A 21778-nucleotide genomic window follows, 5' to 3' on the forward strand; every position below is an offset into this window, starting at 1 on the left:
TGATTGATTTGACCAAAACATGATCGATAGGTGACCCCTGCTGAGAAACACTTCTCTATACCCGGTCTGTTTAGGTGTCAATTGTCTGTGTTTGAGTGTGTGTGTGTGTGTGTGTGTGTGTGTGTGTGTGTGTGTGTGTGTGTGTGTGTGTGATTTTGTGTGTCTTTGTGGTAGGTTGCAGGCCAAGGTAGTGGTCATGGCTGCTCAGTCATCCGGGGAACTATGGGAGGCAGCTGCACACTGTAGGGGGGCAGACTGGGGTGAGGTAGGCTGGGGATCGACATGAGGGGAGGGTAGGTTAGAGAGGAGGGAGGAATAGGCAGGATCCCTGTCTCTGTCTGTCTGCTTGGCTGCTGGCTGCAGGCGGCATGTCAGCTGGGCCTGTTCCCCAGGCCCCCACCCCACTACCCCATTTTGCCATCCCGGTCTCTCTCCCCCAATCAGTGATGGACGGATGGTTTGGAGAGGGAGGAGGCGCATGGCCAGTTAGTTCCACCCCACAGCGGCCTGCTTTATTGGGCTTTCATTGGGGATTATTGTTATTGAATTATGGAGGGCCTCCCTTCAGACCAGTCTCTGGCAGGAAGTAGGGACGGCAGGCCTTCACACAACTGCTGATGTGTGACCCTCTTCCCCGCCTTCCTCACCCCTACCCTTCCATCTTCCAGTTCTGCTCCAGCTTCATAGAGTCAGCAGGCCCCAGTTTGCATTCACGCCATTTGGATCCCTTACATGTGCACACACACAGACACAAGTGCAGACACGTGCAGGTACACACGATCTGGCACACGCATTCAGATGGCAAAGGAATGCACCATTTATAGTCATTTGCCTTTCAGCTGGCATTACCCAAGCATTAAGAAAAGTGGAGAATAAATAAATGGAAAGTGTGAGGCAGACAGATGAGGTGTATGAAAGGGTGGTGTGGGGGCGGGGGGTTCTATCTTTCCATATCGCTGCCTGTCTGTTCACCCCAGTCCGTCCCCGTCATTGCCCCCAGGACTGCATTCCTCACACCCATCCCTAAACCCCTCTGCTTCTGTCTGGCCCCAACGCCCCTCAGCCTCAACCCTTGCACATGTGTTCAGTGGAGGGGCACAGACCAAGAGACACCCAGGAGACTGAAAACCATTTATGCATGTATGAACGTTTACATGCACACACATACAAACGCACACACACTCGTCATCTGCTCAGTACCAGCTCCATGCCTTTGTAAGGAATTGAGATTATGATTCCCTATTGTGCTGCACCCAGAGGATTACAGTAGGTGATCCTGGCTTTGCTGATGTCTGGGTCCTACGTATATACTGTAGATTAGACACTGTAATTTATATAGAATCGGAGGATTGGTTGATGTCATGAAACTATTATGGCTAGACATCAGACTGAATTCTTTGCAATGATGTTTAGCCGATTATTGTGAGGTAATCTGGTTAAAGACACACTGTTGGCTAAATCTTAGGGATTAACTTTATATCCACCAGGAAATAGTTCATGATACCATGGCTGCCCCATTAATGTTTCCTCTTGACCCTCCAACACACTCTGTTCCCTTTTCACATGAGGTAGCTTATGAAGGGATTTAGTGACCTTTGACCTCAAACGACCCCCCCTTTCCTTATGGCTTTACACCTACGTGAAAGAACATATGACATCTGCGGCTCTGCATTAACACCCTGGACTCCACATACACACAAACAATCCTCTTGGGACACCACACAATTTACAAAATCCAAATAACAAAGCCTTAGCCTTTTTTTCTGTTTGGTTTGTAAAATAACCAAGATGAAATGACTGATACTTCACTGTTTACATAGTGAACTCTAAACCTTAATCGAGTTCATGTACATGGTACGAAAACTTCCAGCTACTTAGACAGCACAGAATCCAGATTCTTTTCCTTACCCCTCTCAGGTACAGTGGGATATTCTGTACCCAGCCGAAACTGATCCTAACACTGTTTGTTCTGGCCCGTATATTGTAGCACAACAGTGTGTGATGAGTACACTATTCCTCTTGCCATCTGCAGTTTCTGCCTCTCTCTCTCTCCTTTCACACTACATGATCGGTGGAACAATGAATTAAGTGCATAACTGTTGTCTTTATTTCTCATTTTTAATGCACTATGACCTTTCCTTTTTAACAGTCTCTTCAGGGAGGGTGTATGCCTGCGTGTCTGTGTGTGCCTCAAGGGGGTATCCTCAGTCTGCCCCCTCTAAGACAGAGAGAATACCTCCCTGGGTCTGCCAAAAACCGTTAACTAACCAAACACCCCACTCTCCTCCTCCCTCCTCCTCGTCTCTCCTCCTAGTTACTTCCCACATATGGACACAGTTATTTAGCCTCTTGTTGTTGGGGAACAAAGAGAGTGTAAGCAGCGGTCAGACGGGGGGAGAAATGTAGACGTACTATATCAACTTGCTATGAATCCTTCCCACAAGACCTCTGTGCCCCCCCCCCCCTTTTGCATTCAAAAATGGAAAAACAAGCTGCTAGGTTTTTGTTGACCCAAACATTTATGTGGTTTTTACAGTAAGAAGAACAAGGAGGAGAGATGTGAAGAGAAAGAGGGGGAGGAAGAAAAGAAATGTGTTTTTCCACAAAGAGACAGAAAGCCCAGTTGTGGGATAACAGGAAGCCAGAGAGTTATGGGGGGATCTGGACCGAGGTACCCAAACATGGAGCCGTCTGGCCGGAGTCTGTGGTCAGCTCATGAAAAAGAGAAAATGGAGAAAGCGGGTATTGTTTGATGTGGGCCTTACAGCTTCGTTTCTCTAGATAATTAAAGACAAAAAAGGACACTGTACCTGATCTGCCAGTTTAGCTCAGATTTGAATGGCACATTACATTGAATGCTGAATTTTTAATTTTAAATGTGTGAAAGTAGATGTACATGTACATTTTCTCTTAGGAGAATGATCTCATCCTTAAATCTGGCCGAGTCGTGATAGAGGAAGAGTAAGAGAAAATGACAGTATACTGTAACATGCTTCCTTTTTGGATTTCACGGTACTCTTGTATGCTTTTTGGCAGAAGATTTTTAGTGTAACAAAACGCTCTACAGCCCCCGCTGCTAATGCTAGACATTACCTCACAAAAGTGGATTTATACAGAGGAAATAGCTAATCCCTCAGGTAATATGGGCATGAATCAGTCAGGCCAGACAGCAGGAAAGATCGTGCTCCCTCCCTCTCTCAGCTCCAGACACAGCGGAGATAGCCCCTCAGTGCTGTAGCCGTACTGTATTTGTGGAGGAGAGGGAAGGGAAGAGCTGTCACAACCCTTTATACTTTGACTTTCACTGTAGCTCAAGGCTAGAGCATAGAGCAGGGTGTGTGTGTGTGTGTGTAGCTATGTAGCTATGGTAGCTATGCTGTTTGAGCAGTGAAGAAAAAGGGGTGGGGGGTTGTTGGTTTAATTCCTTGCGGTTATCTGCCTTGCCGAATAAAGAGAGACACCTATTCACCCAAAATCATTGTATGAATGAGCAGGCACATTCACATTCGCATTAAAGTATTACACAGATACATTATAATACACCCCAAGGTGCAGTGACTGATGTGTTGGGTGCACCTTGCTGCGTCCTGTCTAATTTTGAGATCCTTAGAATATGTACCAATCAGACACTGCATCATATTGTGTCTCCTCCCCCAGGGTGTTATAGCACATTTCCAATTTCTTCTCCGCACATCCTATACACACTTACAACAAACTGGCTGGCTGCTGACCGGCACTAATGTCCTAATGGCGCTGTCCTACATACTTGGTACACTAGTGTCTGTCGGCAACCTCACTCACCCACCCTGAGCTGTAGGCAGACGGGGAAGAGAGAATAAGATGGGAAGGAGAAGCCTGTCTTTGGGCTGCTAGATACACCTCAACTCATCTCCTATGATTTGCTCTTACTATAGTTTACCACCAGAGTAGCATCATGCAAGCCAGACCATCCTGTTTGCAGAAAGAAGAGGTTGATTTAATTAGTTTTCACTTCATTCTGAAAGTCTTCAAATAAATTATCTAGATTTGTAAGCATCAATATCGTAAGCACAGTTATTAGGATAGAGAGAAAGAGAAAGTCTTAGGTGTTCACACAACCAGTTGAGCAATGACAGGTTTGTTGTACCACGTCTGTTGTTAAAATTAGAAACTACTATTAGCACTTCATTTAAGTGCCTATTTCCATTCATTAGAATTTACCCTAGCTGTGGTCTCTGTGAACAGTGGACAGTGAGCTGTTTTTGCAGTTATAGGATAATGGTACATTGAATTTCCCCACATTTCCCAAGTACGTCTTGAGACTTGAGGTTTGGATTTCTTTCTTCTCTCTTAATACAACACTCACGTGCCATATATATATATTGAAAGAGTTATGAGTCACTGTGATCATCCCTCATCTTCATTTTGGTTATGATCCAAAACCTTCATAGGGCAACTACACTGTAAAATTCACAGTCCTTGTTGCAAATTGCGTTCAGAAGTTCAGCTAAAGTTATATGAAGATTCAGCAGTCTCAATTAGCCTAATGGAGTTTTTTTTTTTTTTTTTAGCATGAACACTGCCTGGATGAAGTTAAATACTGGAATAGGCCGCTCAGATTGCTGAAGTTCACTTAGCTTTGGCTGAAGTTTCAGATTTTTATATGGAATAAGGCTCATAGTTTCTGGCCTCTTCAGGACTGGTGTGTTTAATTTGCATCAGAATTAATGTGTTATTTTTCATTGAAAAATTTGCTGCGTAGCTTCCAAAAAGTGCTGGTTTCACTAAAACTTACCCTGTTTACCTATTTACCAAATGCAAACTGCAGACAAATTGGAGAGCTTGTAAACATTTCTGCTCTTCCTCAGCCCTTACCTGATTGCCACATAGCACTGAGTGTCTGTCAGTGTTAGTGTCAGAGACAGAGATGGTCTGACAGAGCTGGCTGGTCATCACAGTCCACCCCCCTGAGCAGAGGAAGTGCCACTTTCTGGGCTCCTATTTATCCATTCATCCCTGAACCCTCCACTGCTCCCCACTCCCTTTGCATATGGAAGAGGGAAGCAGGAGCTTTGCAGTGTGATGGAGGTGTGTATTGACCCAGTGAGGCGATGAGGATGGAATACTAATAGGGTTAATAGAATTAATGGTGCTGTCACCCTTGGTTGGGGAGGAGTGTCAGGCATCTCGCTGGCTGTTTGCAAGCTGATTGCTTTTTGCTTGCTGTAGCTATACTCTGGCTCTGACTTGGACTGTATCTCTCTGTCTCCGACCCTCATTGTTATCTTCCATGTCTACATCTTTGTCTGTCTTGTTCTCTGCTTTCTCTCTCCCTTTCTCTATACTGTATCATTCTCTTCCTACCTCATTCTCCCTTCAAATGGCTAAAAGCTGCTTTAGTAATGCACCTTTGTGGCAAATGTCCTTTGTTCATTCAGCTATTGATTTTATAAAGTGGTTGTGATCTATAAGTCTTTATATTCCTTGTGTCCTTGCAGGGGCCTGATTTGTGAATGTGTGTGCGCATGTGTGCTGCCTGTGTTTGTGTGTCTATGTGTGTGTGTGTTTATGATTCTGCGCCGGTCCTGAGGCAGGCGGAGTGTGTGTAATAATGGAAGGTTGACATTTAAAGCAGTGTATTTAGTGCCACTGAATTAGCATACTTTAACTGGCTGGTCTATTCCTTCTGGAGAGAAGCAGGCATTAAATCCTGACGCAAGATTGGTGGGCAATTTTAAAGAGCTTTAGTCAAGATTCATAGACTACAAAATGTGCTGGCGTCACACACAAACACGCACACAATGTACACACAGACACACACACACACACATTCCTCTCCACCTTCTCCGTGTCTGTCTCTCTCCTTCTTTTTCAACTTACTCTGACCTGAGTGTGTGCTGCTCATCTATTCTGCATACACAGCACTTTCCCCTCCTGCCGCTTCGGAGCATGTGTATGAGTTATGAGGGGATCAGAGAGGATGGGAGTGTGTGTGTGTGGGTGTGTTTGTGTGAGTGTGTGAGTGTTTGGAGGATAAAGGAAGATACTCTGTCACCAACTCATGTCTCCAATGATGAGCATCTCTGATCCCCTGGTCTATAGGAAGATGCAGGCCTGTAGCTGTTTTGCATGTATCAATGTGGAAATAGGGATACACAGCTGTACTCTGTGGAGTCAGTGTATACAAGCATGTGCCTGTCTGATCATGTGTCTGTATTGCAGTAAATGTCATGAATGTGCATAGAAATGTTGAGAACACAAGACCATAAGTCATTCTTCACAGTGTTTTCTAATTAGCAGAGTAATGAATCAAGGCCTTGTTTACTGCTCTTACATAGAACAAATATGCCTCAAAGTCATTAGCATGTTTTATGCGCGGGCAGCATTACACATGCTTGTTGGGATATACTTTACAGAGTGGAAGTATGAATGCTGTCTAGACTCTTGGCTTGGCTGGATTCTTTATGTGCAGTAAAGCTATTTTTTAATTCAATTAGTGATTTGCTTTTCATGTGCAGTGCCCTCAAAGACATTTAATGCTAAGTACATTGATCTCATTGGTTGGATAATTAGGCCACACAGACATACACACACACATCCTATTAATATGCATAGTGTGGCATCAGTTATACAGTAATGTGGTAATAAAATAGATTTGATAAAGGCTTACTCGTCTGATTATTGTATTTTAAACCACGTCAAATATTCTATTACAGAGGTTACATTATTTAGGAGCCTATATCATCACTGTCACACAAGTCTGAGAAACTATTTAATTTCAGTGCCGTTAAAAAGATCTTCACTGCACAATAATTTGAAATAAATTAAAGGAATATAAAAATAATTATTAAATATTTATTATAATTTTACTATTTGTATTTGTGTTTGTTGCCTCGTAAACAGTCACCATTGCCATTACCAACACAATGTATCAATTGGAAAATGTCTTCAGATCAAATTCTTGAATGATTATGTAATTCCAAAATGAAAAATGAGAAGAAAACACTTTGTTTTAGAATAGGAAACAAAATAAATGTGTGGGCTGATACCAAAGTCACAGTGTTGGTGTTGTAACTGTACCAAAAGCCTAACCTATGAAGATAAATCAGGTTTAACTAGAGTCATGACCCGACATATCCTGTTTTCAGTCTGAGAAGAGTGTTTGTGCTGGAATGCCGTTGTTTCCTGGCAAGTTGAAGTTACCACTTATTCTCGCTGGGGAAAACCAACACTGAAACAACCAAAAGCACAGAGACTAAAAATGATCAGCACATTCTCTTAACCGGTTCATCCTGAGCCAAAGATGGTCCAAACAATAGTGATGACATAATAGTTTTTTTATATCTCCAAGCACATCTATACACATATACACACACACACATTTTCACACAGATACACACAACACAGATACACACTTTCAGTTGATTCCCTGCTGATCCCGTGCCCAAGGGGAGAGAGGTTACCATGGCAACCCTTGTCCAGCACAGGGGTTTTGGCCTGCTTTTCTTGTGAGCATGTTGAATGGGGTCAGACAATCCAAACACCCCCCACCCCAACTCATCAGTAGCATCACTGTCTCCCTGCAAACGACTGATTGGATAACCTCTGTCCCGCATAGTTCATCCTACTTTCTTATCCCTCCCCCCCTCTTACTTTTTTTTCTCTTGGCCAAGAGAGGTTAAAGGTTCACAGTTGTGGTGTCCATCTTACCCTTGTCTCTTTGTGGAAACCTACAGGGGGAGCTCTAATTATCCCAGGGCTGCTGGGAACTTGGTGGGTTAGAGGTAATACAGGGTGAAAGGTTGTGTCATCTGTCTCTATGGAGCTATATGTGGTATGGGATGGTTTAATGGTATTGGTGTGATGTCCTGTAAAAGAAAGACAGCCCTTATCTGACCACCTAGGCCTGTCTATACTGGCTTCTTACCTAAATATCCCATCCCATATCCCATCCCATGTGGTTTTTTGTCAGAAAATTCCTGTAGCACCCATGATGTGATGAGTATGTGATGAGCCGTTGCAAAGGAGATTATACTGAATCAGGAACTTGTGGAATTTCAGTAACGGAAAATCCAAGGAAAAATAACTCCGAGTATAAGGTGCACACAAGCAGTACATAAATACCACAGCAATGACTTATTGACTGATCAAGGATGATGCCAAAAATAAACACAAATATGGATCTTGCAGATTACAGCCTCAACATTATCCTGCTCCTGGGTATAATCTTTCTCTGTTTCTCTATATATTCATGTAACTATGTTATATACACTCACAGAATTTATTAGGAACAATACTGGATAGGGCCTCTCTTTGCTCTGAAGATAACCTCAGCAAACTTGTTAGCTGCACATTCGTGCTGCCATTCTCCCACATCCCAAAGGTGTTTTATTGGATTCAAATGTGGTGACTGAGGAGGCCATTGAAGTAAACTTAAGTCACTGTCATGTTCTGGAAGCCAATTTGAGGGATGCACATGGTCATCAACGTTACGTATTAAAGGACCTGAAATGTATCAAGAAAACATTCCCCACACCATTACACCATCACCACCAGCCTGGATGGTCAAATTTGCCAAATTCTGACCCTATCATCTGCATGCCTCAGCAGAACTTGAAACTCTCCAGATGGCTGCGTGTTAACATCCCAGGAGATCAGCAGTTTCAAAATACTCAAGGTCAGGGTAGAGTTTATTATCCCAGTTAAGGAAATCTGAGTAGCGGTGCAGAAATACACAACACAACTCAAGCCAGCTCAAGTCATTATGATCACATTTTTCCCCACTCTAGTGTTTGATTTGAACATTAACTGAACCTCCTGACCTGTGTCATGATGTTATGCATTGTACTTCTGCCACACTATTGGCCAGTTGGTTAGTAGGTGAATAAGTAGGTGTACAGGTGTTCCTTATTCTACCTCAACATTTTCTCCTTTCTTTATGTTCTTCGCTTCTACTCAGGCTCCCTTGTGTCTCATTACAGACCACATGCTTATCTGTAACAGGTCTATAGCCCATGTCAAAGAGGGCCCACATTAATGTGGCCTTGATGAAGACTTCACTGACTGTCAAAGCCTTATAGCAATATTACACATTCATCAATACCGTGCTCACTCTTGTATGGCAAATACATCTCAGCAATATCAGCCACAGCGTGAAACATATAGGAAGGTTATTCAAGCTCACGCACATTACAGGTGTAAAACGTGGGCTTGATTGAAGTGCTTTTATTTTCTCATTTGCTGTGCAGATCCCGCTGGCTATAATTTCCTAGTATCTCACTTCAACCTGCCAATCTTGTCCCACATTTAAATCTCACAAATCCGGTGGGAGAAATTGAAACAATTTCAGCTAATTTGCCCCTCACCTGAACCTTTTCTGAGATACTTTTTGATTCACATATCTTTGTGATCTACTTTGAAGTATGCCGAGGGAGAAAACAGGAGGTGCGATATTTTCCTCTGGTTCAGACTGTTTGACATTCCTGTAATAACTTTTGTCTAACCGTTGGTGCATTGGCTGTGTGTACTGCATGTAATAGTTGTGTGATTGCTTTTGTCCCTTGCTTATTTACTCACATAAAATAAGTATAGTTTTTGTTTCTTCTTCAACACATGCATCATAATAGTAAGAGCTTCACCTTTGAAACATAACTTTCCCTGGAGAGAAGGCTCTGTTATTAGAAGTCAGACTTTTGTGAAGAAGTATTTGTTATTCTGTGCTGTTAACACAAAACTATTAGATATGACTGTGACAGCTTGTGTGTGTATAATCGTGTAAGCATGCATTTTATCTTGGTATCATATATTGTGATGGTGCTGTGTGTCAGCCCTCAATAATTGTCATCACCAGCATTGAAGTGTGAATGCTGCTGCGTCTCTTTCGGGAGTAGTCACATTGCTGACTCCATCTTCTCACCTTTCCTTTACGCTTTTCATTCCTCCTCTCCAAGACATCCTGCTTTTCCATTTTGTGCTTGTTTGATCCACCTCATCCTTCTTTCTGTTAGCTCTTTCTGTTCCTCCTATTTGTCTCTTTCTTCAGTCAGGTCAGCTAATACAGGAAAACTTATTGTGGTGTCAGCCATTTAGTTTGTGTATACAAACCATTTTTCTCCCAATGATCGAGTGCCAGTTGAGCAGTGGCTTCTCCATACTGGTGAGCCCCATTTTTGAGGGCTAAGCAGAAAATCCCTCCCACCACATCCCTCCGTTTTTGCTCCCTCTGAACCTTTTTGGCGTGCGTCCATCACCAGCGTGCTGGCCACTGTTCAGTGTTTTAATGTGGAGCTAAATATAGGCCTCACATTGTGCTGCTGTGCTTAATATGTGTGTTTGGGCTGATTAGAGTTGAGGCCTGATCTCATCCCACCACAGACCCCTAATGCATGCCGCGGTCTCTGGTTTCTATTTGGACTCAGGGGCAAACAGGGGAAAGTGCTGATATAATCATGTTTAAGGGTTGTGAGTTATGTGACCGAGAGAGATGGCAATATTACAGAGCTAAAATGGAATTGAATGAGTCTTGGATAGAGCTATTATAGACACAGCTGTTGTAAGATTGGTTGTTAAGACTCACTGGGAATCAATTTAATAAGATGTTTGCTTTTCAATATTCACTGACGATCGATAATGATTAAAAAATGGACATTTGAATGGTTATCACAAGTGATTTGTCTGGTATAGTCTCTTGCACTTCTGTCCAAACTGATGAGGAAAGATGTTGTATAGGAGAGGGTTAACTGCTTTGTACATGGAGCAGAGAGGCAAATCAATAGGATTTATGGTGCCTGGCCAAAAATATGAAGTAATTGCCCCTTGTATTGACTAAGGCTCAGGTCATTTTAGCAGATATAGTGCCACCATATGAGAAGTTTGGGGAGAGAATTACACCTTGAGAAGTGGAGTCTTTCTCTTGATGCCTGTGTCTGTTTCTTCCATTTACCCCTCTCCTGCCCCTCTAGCCCTTCTCTCTTTTTCTCTCACTTACCTTTCCTCCAAACTTTTCAATTGTCTACTTTTTCCCTCTCTTCCTGTCTTCCCTCATGCCCCTCTCCTCCATCACCACAGAGAGACCTCTCCAGCCTCAGTCTGTCCAATGGGAAGTGACACGTAGCGCATATAGGCAAGCAGGCTAACATACGCCTTATGGGAGGTTATATTGTACAACAGGAACAGGAACAAAAGAGACGGCGAGCTGGGCTGGTGGGAGCCATCACACACACACACACACACACACACACACACATATATACACAGCACATTTCTACATGCTGCTCGCTACTGACACAAGAATTCTTCAGGCTGACACTGGTGATGGATTAGATGCGTTATCGAGGCGGAGAGAGGCTCCATGTTTTCTCCCAGTGCTCTGGGAAAGAGCGAGTAAAAGAGAGAGAGAGAGAGAGAGAGAGAGACATACACACACACACACACACACACACAGAGGCAGCTGAATAGCCTGTACCCATTCCACCTGAAGTAAAGAAATACAATAGCAGTCTGCTACATTTCAAGCAGGGTTTCCAGGACAGACATGCGAATAGATAGAGATGGTGAGCCTGGTTGGTACACAGTGTTCTGCCAGCTGTCAAATACAGCCAGTTGATTTGGATCTGTGTTCGTGTGTGTGTGTGTGTGTGTGTGTGTGTGTGTGTGTGTGTGTGCGTGTGTATGCATGTTCCTTCAAGTGCTGTGTACAGTATGGACATATATTCATGTGTATGTGCCCCTGTTCTCTTGTTAAACAGATGAATTTGTATGTATCTTGCTGGAATCTGACTTCTGGTGTGTTGGTGATGAATCCCCCACCCAGAGTGACACATACTACCAGTCCACTCACCCTGATTCAGCCCCAACTCACGCCCAAAGGGACTGACTTCATCATAGGCTAGGCATTATACATCCATCTCCAGGGGGATGGACAGTGGATCTGTCAGCACACCTCATGTGCCAGTGCTGCCTCTCTTTCACTCAACATGATGTACTCGCACTCACATACATGTACACAAAGACTATCATAAACACAAATACTGTGACAGACTCCATGTAAATGAAACAAAGTGTTGGGTTTGAATTTAGCCTAGAGCCTTGGTGTCTTAGAGTTTTTGTATGGATTTCTTTTGAGTGTGCTGATCTCTTCCCACACTAAAAAAACAGCATAGTAACCATAAACACCAATGAATGTTCAGCTTGGAGGGGTTAAAAGCAAAGCACAAATTACAAGTATTGTGCATGCTTGTGATGCAAAACCGATGTGGTAAGAGCAACCCCTTGTCACAAAAGCCTTTCAAATCATGGCTGCTTCCTGACAAGCTTCACTGGCTCTTAAAATGTTGTCATCAATCTGTCAACTGTCATCTGGCCCAAGGTACCAACCAATCTCAACAACAAATTCAAGGCCATTAACAGAAGCTGGGATCGGTCCCCTCAGATGAGTTGGATTTGATTGGATAAGGTTTATCATGGTCATTGTCAGATCCCTCTGACCTGTGTCTTTTTCAATCAGCATGACCCCACTTGACTAGAAAGCACCCCCTTTCTTCAGCAGAGCCCCCTCAGTGGTGTCTCTGAGAACGGCCAATGTATTGAGACAGAGTGAGAGAGACTGTGGTGGTGTTGGTGGTGCTTTCGTAGAATCTAATCCTGTGTGTGGGATCAGGCAGATAAAGGCAATGCCTATCACTTCCAACACCCAAGACTGTTGAACTGGATTAGCACAGATGCAGGAGATAGCCACAAGATAGGTTACTTAGAGACTTCAACTTTCACTCTCCACTCTGGTTTTCTGTCTCTCTCCCTCTCCCTTATTTAGCACAGCTGTGTTTTCGCTATAACAGCACAATCTCCTTAAAATCAACTCCCATTATATACTATTCTTGTACAAGGTGTAGGTGGAAGCCCTACAATTTGACTTAATCCCATCCTGGTTCAAGGTGTTAGTGTGGCGTGTGCCGCACACTGTGGTTTGGTAACAGTTCCCATGCGTGGGTTCAAGTCTGCTCTGCCAGCTGAAATATGGTTGTAAAATAACGTACACCCTCACATGTATCTGTATTGGTGTTGGCAACCACCTGTATGTGGTCCATGTGTGTCCTGCTTCAGAAACACTAACTGCCCTCAAGGCAAAGGTTTGAAAATAGCTTTTTTTTCCAAATCTGAAAAGAAAGCAGCTCTCAGGTAATAGTTAGCAGCTGTGCCCATTAAAGGAGAAACATTCTTTAAAAATTGAGTGGCTAATGTTGAACAAACACTTGGAAACAAGCTGTAAAACAGAGACCAAATCAGTAAATCAGCAAATCATTCCTCACAATGTTTTTCTTGTAAAACGTGTTTATATAAGAATGTTATCTTTTTAAAACCTGAATTTAAATGTCGGCATTTTATATTCTCACTCTGTGTAGGATTATACATTCTGGAAACTGGTCATCTTGGCATTTTGCATACGCTGCATCGTCGAGGGAACTGCAGTTTTGGCCTTTTCTTTTTCTTCTATCTCACGGCAGTATCCACAATGTACTGCAAACACACACATTTGATGCACTTTTACCCTGGATTTATTCAGCACTTTTCACTCAGCAAATTGCTTCACACAGGCTCACACGGTTGGGGATCCAGTGTCTGGCACAGTTTTCAAAACCAGTGAGACCAAGTGAGGGAGAGAGAGAGAGATAGAGAGAGAAAGAGGGAGAAGGGCAATTTGAATTGGAGTTTGGTCAATCTTCAAACGTTTTTCCAGGGTGCTTACATGGTCGGATCAAAAGCACCCCACTGGCACAGGCCCTTGTAGCCACAAGGGGAGGCCTCTGATGCCGCTGCCATGGCTTCCCTGCTGGCCAACCACCCCACCTCCCATCCGCTTATGCCTGACAAGGTGCTGTGACATAAAGTTTGTACATAGAAGCAAAAGTTCCATTTTTTTTAATCCATTTGTTTTTGCAGTATTTGGCAATTTGGGAACTTTGCCCTCTCTCATGAATAGTAAAATATTAGTATTCTATACATCATTTACAGGGAAGCTCCTGTTATGATGAATGTCTCAGAAAAATGTTTGAATTTGAAAGCGCCTTACCAAAAAAGAAAAAGCAAACTCGAAATGTTTCATGTAATGCACATGTATCTTTATAACACCTAGATTATCAGTTCTCTCCCTTTAAAATAATTATACATATACATGTTTAATAATATGAAATACATAAATGTGCACAGGGGACAAATGTTGCTGTAGGTCTCACCCCCTTTGTTACAGCATTTGAACAATGTTGATACAGTATATACATTACACTTCAGAAAATGTAGTCCAAAGTTATTGTTTAGTGGTGAAAATGGTTTGGATTTTGAAAACTAGATATGGCAACCCCGCATGTGCTCCAGGATCTCTAGCTAGCTGGATTAAGAAGTCCTCCCACTCAGGGGCGTCTGGGGACATTTATTTCTGTACCTTAGTTCTTTAGCATCTTTCACAGTGGTTCTGCGTATGTCTGATAGGATTTGTTTGTATATGCAGGATATGATATACCTCATGTGAGTGTTGTAAGTATGAGAAGGCTGCTAACAGGTTGGATTTATAGCCTCAAGCCCCTGTCTGTGAATCTAAACCTCAGCTTCTGATCATCATTTTTTGATATTCAAGACAAGACTGTTGTTTCTTTTCACAAATACTAACTACACAGTCCATGGTGCCCCTGGGGTACATGTTTAGAATGTTTTTCAACACTCTCATCCATCTTCACCCTCCCCCCCATCCTCACTTTTCTCAGTTGCAGCTCCTCGACGCTGGTGATAGAAAGAGGTTAGCTAATGGTTGTGCTGTTGAAATGGGGGGCCATGTTAGACCAGGCCAAAGCAAGGACAGCTCTCTGGGGCACCAGGGGGTGGATGGGTCCTTCTGAAATAGAGGGGCAGTAATATTCAGAGGGGCTTGAGGGTATGAAACCAACCTGTTAGCAGCCTTCTCCTCCAGCCTGATAAATAATGCAGGGTCAAATGGGGCAGAGAGGGGATAGGTTTAAGTACCTGAGAGAGCAGGCTAAAGGTTGTAGTAAAGCGATGCTGAGGAAATTGATGTTTTGGGCCTGAGACTCACTTACTCAGGTGGGAGATACTGTAGGCTTGTAGAATGGTAGCGTGGGAGTGAGTGAGGGAGTGTGATAAAAAGATGGAGTTTTTGGCAGAATTATTTTTGGTCTAGTAAGTACTGGTTTCTCCATTTACTTGCCCAGGGTTCTCATTTTCCTCTTTTCTTTCATTCTTTCTTTCTTTCTTTTTTGTGTGTCTCATTCGCCCACCCAAAGGTAAGCCTGCACTGCAAAGAACTTCACATCAGCTAACCCAACTTCACACACATGCGCACATTTCTTCGCTTCCCTACAACGATGTGGGTGTGTGTGTTTGTGTCGGCATATGTGTGAATGTAACACACTTTTTGAGATTTACAGCTACTATAGAAAAACAGCTTCTTAATGTGAAAAGCAACTGGCTGTGGGTGTGTTTGTGTGCACACGGTGGGATGGTGTGAGTACTCCTGGAGGGTTTGAGTGTCAGTAATGTTAATTCCATTTCCTCTGTGTGAACTAAAAGCCTGCAATGTTGAAATAGAAGTACATACAAAAGAAGCCGAGGCTGAGAAACAGAGACAGTATCGGTGACTGGGGAAAGTGAAGGCCATTTGTCATTTCTGTCTGTGTATATTTCTGTATTCCGGATTTGCTTGACAGGACTGTCTAGTATTTACTATTTGTTCTGGTCTGTTAGTATCCTTGTTGTAGTGTTTAAGTAAGTGTTACACCCCTGCCTGGAGAGTAGAGGTTTTGTTTTGAACACACTCTAACGCAGCAGTGTGTGTGTGTGAATGTATGTGTTTCTGGCCAAATGTGAATTTAGCGGCCCCCGGCCAGCGGTGAGAGGCTGTGTGATAGCGATCTGATTCAGATGAACTGCAGGCGTGCAAGGGGGAAGGTCGGGTTATCTTGTGATCCCTGGTGGCAGCCTGCTAGGACACATATCACAGCATGACAGACTGCTCCTACGGGTGCATACACATAAACGCTCGCACACACACATAACACCCACACTGACACAGTAGTGAACAGAGCAGCGCTGGTCTGGCCATGCGCCGACATGCTTTATGGATGAGCATATTTGCTGAGGTCTCCCTCCACGCTGCAGTGTCAGTAACCAGATGAAGACTGGCACGGCCCCCATATCCTGCCTTTCTCCTCCTACATATGGTTTTCGCATATGTCCTCTTTTCTGTGTTTGGATTAGCCTGCCAAGGTCAGATGTAGGTCAGCCGTGGAAGGCTCAACCGCTTTGAGCTCGGCTCCTTAACTGTGCCGCCTGCTGTCGTACACTCAGCTAACCCTCGAGCTTTGAAGGCAAAGCTCAAGGGGCTCTGTGTGAACTTACATCACATTTCTCTTACTTGACCATCCAGCAGTTTGACACACATTCATACACACACAAAGGCCTGTGTTTGTGTGTCTGTGCGCATTTGCCCACACACCCTCCCGCGCGCCCAGTACATCTTCTTTTGACAGACGTATGACCTTGACTTTCCCCTCTGTGATGTTTTATAGAGAGTCTGGCTGCTCTTTGATGCTGTCACCATCTGAATAGATAGATGAATGTTTGGGTGGAGGGAGGCAGGCGAGGATGGACAGATGATAGAGCCATCAGCTTTCATGGGTGGAGGAGGGCCCAGTCACATGTGACATCACAGAGGCTTCTCTCACGCCCAGCATCAGGGAACCCATGCCACCCCTCAAGATTTACTGTCCTGGTTATATATTTGGCCATCGGGATCTGATGAATAAAGAAGAAATAGGGCTGGCTTTGGCCCGTTTGGATCAGGGAGGGTCACGTACGTCATATAACTCATTAGAATGCTTCCACTGTTTTTGTTGTAAGGTGGTCTTGGCCTGAAGTTCAAAGCTTTACTACATCATACATCATTCATCGGGAGAAAGAGGAAAGAAAAACAGAGCTAAGGTTTCACAAAGGTCTAATAATATCAGCAAATAATTCTTAACAGTTGTTGTAACCCCATCTTACATGGAGTCGCAGTGGGCTGACATTTATCTCATACCACATTATAATATGAGTGACACACATTTTTCCCAATTAAAAAGAAAGTATTTGAAAGTCAAGTAATCATCCCTCTGCTGTTTTCAGTTCTTCAGTTCACTATTCAAACAGCCCTAATGGAGTATCTCCCCCTACCCAAATCTCCAAGAAGCTAAATGATAATGATAGAATGTTTTGCAAATATTATTTGACCCACGTCTGTCATCCCTGTCAATCACTCTTCGTCTGTTTTTCTGTTCCTGCTGTCATTCTGATATAAATAGCACTCACTGACACTTTTGTGTTCTGTGTTTCTCAGATTCGTGTCGACGGGCCTCCGTATGGTGGTGTCCAGTATGAGACAATATCAGTCATCAAGGATGGCAGCCCTATCCTGCGAGATATGGCCTTTTCCCTCGACCGCAACTACCTCTACGTCATGTCTGAGAGACAGGTAAGTAGAGAGACATGTACATGCAAAGCTGTGATGGCTAAATAGTTCCCTCATGCAGGAGAATGGATGGTTTAAGCATGTCTATGGGTGTGTGAAGATATTTAAATGTCAGGAAAAGTGTGTGAATGTGTGTGTGTGTGCTCCAGCAGGGCCCAAGATGGCCCACCTCTCAACATCACCAGCACCACCACCCTCTGTTAGCTATAAATAACCTGGGTGGCACAGCAGGGGACGTTGTGACAGCATTTGATAATGAAGGAGAACAATGAGGGCAGGGAGAAAGAAAGAAATAGAGAGACAAGGAAAAGACAAGGCACAAATGAGGGAGAGAGAGAGAGAAAGATGAAGGGCACTCGCCGGCTGGCTGGTTGGCTGGCTGGCTGGGGCAGGGGATGGGAGGAAGAGTGATGAGGGAAAGAGGGACAGCTGGAGGAGTGTATGACACTAAGAGAAAAAGAGAGACAGAGTGCAAGGTCATCCTTTCACACTTCTAATGAAGTGACACAGCATTACAGGGCAGGTGGGTAGCCATCAATGCAACTGACATACTAAGTAGGCAGAAGTGGCGAGGGCAAACAAGGCTGGAAGAGGACACAAGGACAGGGAGTAGAGGTGAAGAGATGAGAAGAGAGGAAAGCATGGTAGGATAGAAAAGAGATGAAAAGAGGAGGAGAAGTGACAGGAGGAGAGGAGGAGCAGCTGCAGGCGAGCGTGGCAGCGCAGCAACCCTAGAGACAGGCGACGTGCGAGGCTGTCAGTGTGAGGTGATAGATTGCCGTCCTCTCTCCTTATCTTTGCTTTTAACACACTCAATGACTGGCTGGCCAGAGCTTACAGGTTAGGAAACCGCGGTGGGCGGATATGGTGTGAAGGAGTTATTTAGACAATAGTGTCCATTGCAGAGAGAGAGGAAGAGAGGAGCAAACAGATTTATCGTATTCCACAGTTGTTTTTTATCCCCTCAGCATCTGTGACTAACACATCACTGTGCTGTGTATGATTTGTTTTATTCCACTCTTGAAAAGACGAAACAACAGAAAAATTGCTCAGATTTAGTCAGACATTTGCCTGCTGTGAGAGTAAAAATATAACAATGTCTAATGCAATCGCCAGAAATATGTCAGTATTTCAACCAATATTACTGCTGATTTCTTAGGAAGAACTACCACAGATCTCTGAACTGAATAATTTAAAATCTCAGGTCTTTCTTTTATCAACATTTATACAAAATATTCACTAAAATATTTAGATTCTACAACTAGTATTTTAAGTGTGTTTATATGGATATCTCCAGGACAAGAATTCCAATCTGCTAAGGCCATGCACAAACACAGTATATGCGTATGTATCTGACAGTGAGATGATGACTCTGTTTGGGCATAAGGAATTCCACAAGTAAAGAAGAGTTTGTACTGAGTCTAAAGTCTGTTTCCCATATTTACTAAATCCTTTATTTCCACTTATTCCGCAGATGAAACGAGCTTTTGATGTTGAGCTATAACTGCTAGTCATCTGAATGAGAAGTGATGTCGGTGAATATTATTAGTATTCAGCATGTCGACCCTTCTGTCTTGCTCTCCTGGGGGTTGGGGAGGATCGAAGCAGACAGACAGACACACACATGCACGCACATACTGAAACGCTCTCAAATGCTTTGGGGATGTTGCCCTGTGTGTTCAAGGATACAACTATAGTTAGACTGATAGTCACACCTGACAGAGTAACTGGATTGGGATTCAGTGTGGCCACACACTCATTCATTCATTTTTCATTCATTAATTTTTTCTGCACATACTAATGTGTCATATTAAGTGTATTCTCTGTGAAGAGCACAGGGGGATGAATTTAGAAAGTATAGTAATGGGTACCACGCTGCATTTTTTTCAGTTATCTACTATAGTTAGCCCCTGTGAAATCACAGCAGTCACCTTAAAACCAGCCCTTTGCACCAGCTTTCAGTGGAAAACATCTATTTGACCTTTATCGTATTGTTAACCTAAATGTCACCTCGAGCTACACTTGAAGTTAGACATCCAGGACATCATGAGACTTTTTGTCTAAGCTTCACTTGTTCCCATGTGTCTGACTGATGCTGTCTGAGGCCAAGCGCATGGTGATGGGAGACGGCAAGAACAAAGGAGGGATGATATCAAACAGAAACCAGGGCAGTTTTGGCTCCAGTTGCATTTCCTACTCTGAATAACAAAGAAGCCCTCTGTGTTTGGCATAGTGGGAAAGAGAGAATACAGAGAGCAGACGAGCGAGACAGACACTGAATGACAGAGAGAGGGCGAGAGAGAGAGACAGAAATTGAGAGAGAGTAATATTTGCTCAGCAAGGCCATGCTCCAGAATCCGGTGCTCTGGGTCCCTCCAGTCCTCACACCTGTCTGTGTGTGTGTTGTGGTGCGGCTGAGAATTGAGAATCGTGGGATGTGTGAGGCCTTTGTAAATACAAACACACAGACAGGCACCCACAGGGACACACACACACTGTATGCACACACACACACACGCACGTGCTCCCTCATTTTTCATTTGCATAGGTACCGACATAATGCACTGGCTCTCGCAATCACATGTACACTCGCACAAAAAACACTATAATTATAGACACATGCAAGCTCCAGTCTCCCATTCAGTATTCAAATGCAATCTCCATAAGGCTTTTGGAGGCTTTTCATCCTGCCTTTTTCTCCCACCCGCATATATATATATATATATATATATATATATATATAGTTTACACCTACTGCATATGTATAGATCTTCCTTGACTGGCTCTTACACATTCACTGCCTACCCCAAGTTATCTTTCAGTATGTGAAAGAACTTTATGCTCTCTCTCGTTCTCATCTGTTTCTTTTTCGCACTCGCACATCGTCATTCATTCACCTCCTAAACATGCTTAATAGCTCCCTGTTTCATATTCGATCCATGGTGCTGTCATGTTAAACTGTGCTTTTGTTTTGTAGATGTAATGACAATAGCATCCACCATATTAATGATGTGGTGAGATTGGCCCAGTGCGAGTCAGTGCAGTGGAACTGATGAAAAGACCTGGCTCACTGACTTTCTCTTCTCCAGGAGCAGTATGAGAGTGTCTGTGTGTGTGTGTGTGTGGTGTGTGTGTGTGTGTGTGAGCACCTTCCTGTAGGGTGCTGTATCATTACTGACAGTCCTGAAATACATAACAGCAGGTTTTCATCTCAAGATTTATCTTCAGACGATCTGTGTATATCCACCATGGTGCCTCTATTGAAAAACCTCAAAAACACATTTGTTGCATCATCTTTGGATTTTCACAGGACTCACACTTGGCGCTTTGAGTCTTCCAACTGTCCTTGTGCATCCTGTGATTGTGCAGATCCATCGTATGGATTTCTGCCAGATCACATGTTTGAGTCATGTTGTGTGAGTCTGTGTGTGTGACTGCTTCTATATTTAGACCAATAATCCAGCGATTTTGGTACTTGGCTGGGTAGCAGTGCCAGCGGCAAACGCAGTGATGGAGAGAAAAAGGTCGTAGCTGTTTCGGGAGATTCAGCTGAGCTGCCTCCTAGATATGTCCTCGACTTTTTCCCTCTCCTCTTTTTTTCTCTTTCACTCTGTCTGCATCATATGAAATGCCCCCTGAAATGTCTTACATTCCTGAAACACCTCACTGCATTTAATATTGCATTAAAAGATGTAGATTTCAAACTGAATTACACATCTTGCACTGCTCTAACAAAGTACACATGGATATGTACTACCTACCTAACATACAACCAGATACATTGCACCTATGGTAGCCTTAACAATTTCAGCAGAGGCTTTAATTAAACAGGTAGAAAGAGTGTTCGTGTGTGGATGGCAGCTGGAGCATAGCTAAACCACTGGTGCTGTTGCCAGCTCATGCAAATTCATTCTGTTGGATCTGCATGAGTGTTTGGCCTGGCCTCTTCCTCACTGACCGTTCTCTCTCTTTCTTTCTTTTTGCCTGAGAATACAAAAAGACCTCACCTGATTCTCTGAACACAGTGACCAGTGCTGCATTTGTGTATGTTGTTTGTGCGTACTGTTTTGCATTTCAGGAGTTGAGGCCAGCAATGGGACGTACAGTACAAACACGCCTGACACCATGGCCCACACGAGGCATTAAGCGGCACTGGCTCTCTTTGTTGTCAGTTTATCAACACAATGCAGTGCACTGGGATAAATGGTGACAACTACTCCAGTAGCGAATGTGGTCTTTTGGGGCCTGGATTAGCAACATTTTTATGAGGCCTTTTCATTCCCTTTG

General features: G+C 43.6%; 1 protein-coding gene across 1 annotated transcript in view; it reads left to right on the forward strand.

Moving 5' to 3' along the window:
• plxna2 (plexin A2) overlaps window positions 1–21778 on the forward strand; it is a 162684-nt gene that overhangs the window by 49968 nt on the left and 90938 nt on the right. The window contains 1 exon segment of the mRNA XM_018681933.2: window positions 17360–17494. Coding sequence (XP_018537449.1) covers window positions 17360–17494 — 135 coding nt within the window.

Source organism: Lates calcarifer, linkage group LG6, assembly GCF_001640805.2.
Source record: "Lates calcarifer isolate ASB-BC8 linkage group LG6, TLL_Latcal_v3, whole genome shotgun sequence".
NCBI classification, from domain to species: Eukaryota; Metazoa; Chordata; class Actinopteri; family Centropomidae; genus Lates; species Lates calcarifer.